The sequence below is a fragment of the Mus pahari genome, chromosome 1 (assembly GCF_900095145.1).
Source record: "Mus pahari chromosome 1, PAHARI_EIJ_v1.1, whole genome shotgun sequence".
NCBI lineage: Eukaryota > Metazoa > Chordata > Mammalia > Rodentia > Muridae > Mus > Mus pahari.
In genome coordinates this window covers 73512682-73514792 of record NC_034590.1, presented here as the reverse complement: position 1 = coordinate 73514792, position 2111 = coordinate 73512682, and the positions used below count along the sequence as shown (strand labels likewise).

General features: G+C 41.1%; 1 protein-coding gene across 1 annotated transcript; it reads right to left on the bottom strand.

Annotated features, from left to right (window-relative positions):
- Positions 1–544: 544 nt before the first annotated feature.
- LOC110313224 (olfactory receptor 52I2-like) lies at positions 545–1558 on the bottom strand. The gene has a single exon (XM_021187250.1). The coding sequence runs from the start codon at positions 1538–1540 to the stop codon at positions 566–568; it is 975 nt and encodes a 324-aa protein (XP_021042909.1). The 5' UTR covers positions 1541–1558; the 3' UTR covers positions 545–565.
- Positions 1559–2111: the final 553 nt, after the last annotated feature.

The following is a 2111-nucleotide window of genomic DNA, read 5'->3' as shown; positions in this document are numbered from 1 at the left end:
TTTTTGTTGTTGTTGTTGTTTTGTTTTGTTTTGTTGTTCCTTTGATTTTCACCATGGATCAGATTTCTTTTTCCAATTCATTCATTAGAAAGGGGACAGCATTTTTGATCCCAAGTTCACATAAGATAAACTAAAATCTGTTTTAGGTGGAGTAGATGTCTGCGTAAGGAATAAACATGGGAATCAAATAAAATGGAACCATCAGTGAGCCAGAGAACAAGATCTAACAGTCTCTAGCACAACACGTGGGAGGAACAAACCTAAGAAAATTCCAGTGAGGGAAAAGGTAAAACGGTAGCTTTCACCAACAGAGGGACTGATGTTAGCTTGAAATAAAGATTTTAAAAAAGAAAAAAAATACAGAAACAAAACAGCAAATCACATTCTCTGCCAAAACCTCAATCTGATAACATTCTAAACAAATACACCAGAAAATAGTCACTTCAGTCAAACTCTCCTGAGAAGGTGAAGTGTTATGCAAGGACACTCTACGCCTGTCCATGGCCATGACCTCAAAGTCATCCTTGCACTAACTGGAACACTGAAGGTCGGAGAAACTTTGTGTTCATGAACCTTGAGTGCGCTGGGGAAAGAAGCAATGTGTCAGCAGACTCCATGTCCGCTCCCGGATTTGTCTGGTCCTGATACCATAAATGATAGGGTTTAAGGTGGGTGGGATGATCAGGTACAAGTCAGCTAACAGCACTTGGGTGTGCAGTGGAACTCGGTCCTGCCCTAGCCAGGCCACATAGATGGATGCCATCCCAGGGAGATAGTACAGAGCCATGACCCCAACATGAGAGCCACATGTACTCAAAGCCTTCCACTGCGCATTCCTTGAGGACAGACCAAAAACTGCCTTGAGAATCAAAGTATAAGAGGCTGAAATGAAGGCCACATCTGAGCCCACAATGATGGAGGAAAAAATCAAACTGTAGAGACTGCTGGGCATGGGGTCAGCACATGCTAACTTGGCCACAGCCATGTGTTCACAATAGGAATGAGGAACTACATTGGAGGTACAAAATGGCAAATGACTCAACATCCAACTCAAAGGAGTCATAAAAATAACAGCTCTAACGGTGATAGTCACACTAATTCCCAGCATCACATGACGGGTGAGAATTCTCATATAATGTAAGGGCTTGCAGATGGCCACATAGCGATCAAAAGCCATGGCCAGTAGCAGACCTGTCTCCACAGCAGTGGCCGCATGGACAAAGTACATCTGAGTGAAACAGGCATTAAAGCTGATGGACCTGTCTCCTGAACTGAAGATGCTCACCATCTTAGGTACCACAGAAGAAGCCATAACAACATCCACAGCAGCCAGAACACATAGAAAGAAGTACATAGGCTCTTGCAGAGTGGAATCCATGCAGATCACAATAATAATGAGCATATTTCCTAAGAGAGCTATGCTATACATGGTACTCAGTGAGATGGCCAGCCAAAGATAAGAAGACTGAAACCCTGGGATGCCCAAGAGGAAGAAAGTGCCAGGGGATTCCATTGTGTGGTTGTAGGATGGCTCCAGCATCACTGGTCAGACTGCTCCCCTGTTAACTTGTAAGATACTATATGAGAGGTGGCATTCCTATAAAATAGATTATTCTGTGTATTCACAAATTGTTGAAGTATTTTCATCTTGGTGGTATTTTTCATGACCTAAAAATTAACATTGAAAAAGTAACCTTTCATGATGTAAATATTATGTGCTTTACTAATATCTATTCACATCTTAAATATCAGTTCTTCATTTTTGAACACTACGTAGTGTTCTCTCTGGTCCTCCCCCCAACCCCCGCCCATCTCTCTATTCCTCTTTCCACCTATTCCCATGCATGTATTGCATGTTTATTTTTACTTCAAGCTTTCATGAAATCACATTGATCCATAATGACTTCAAATTGATGATTCCAATAGTCTCCCTAGGGCTTATGGTATGCACTTAAAAATGTGTCTTTAATTTGTGATTTTGTGTTTTCCTAGCCTGTGGAACGAAGTTAGAAGATACATTTCATGTATTCCTTATAGTCAGATATTTCTTCATAATGAAAAATCAGAAGAATTTGCCTTTTATTCTCACGATTGCTGAATTAGACAAACTG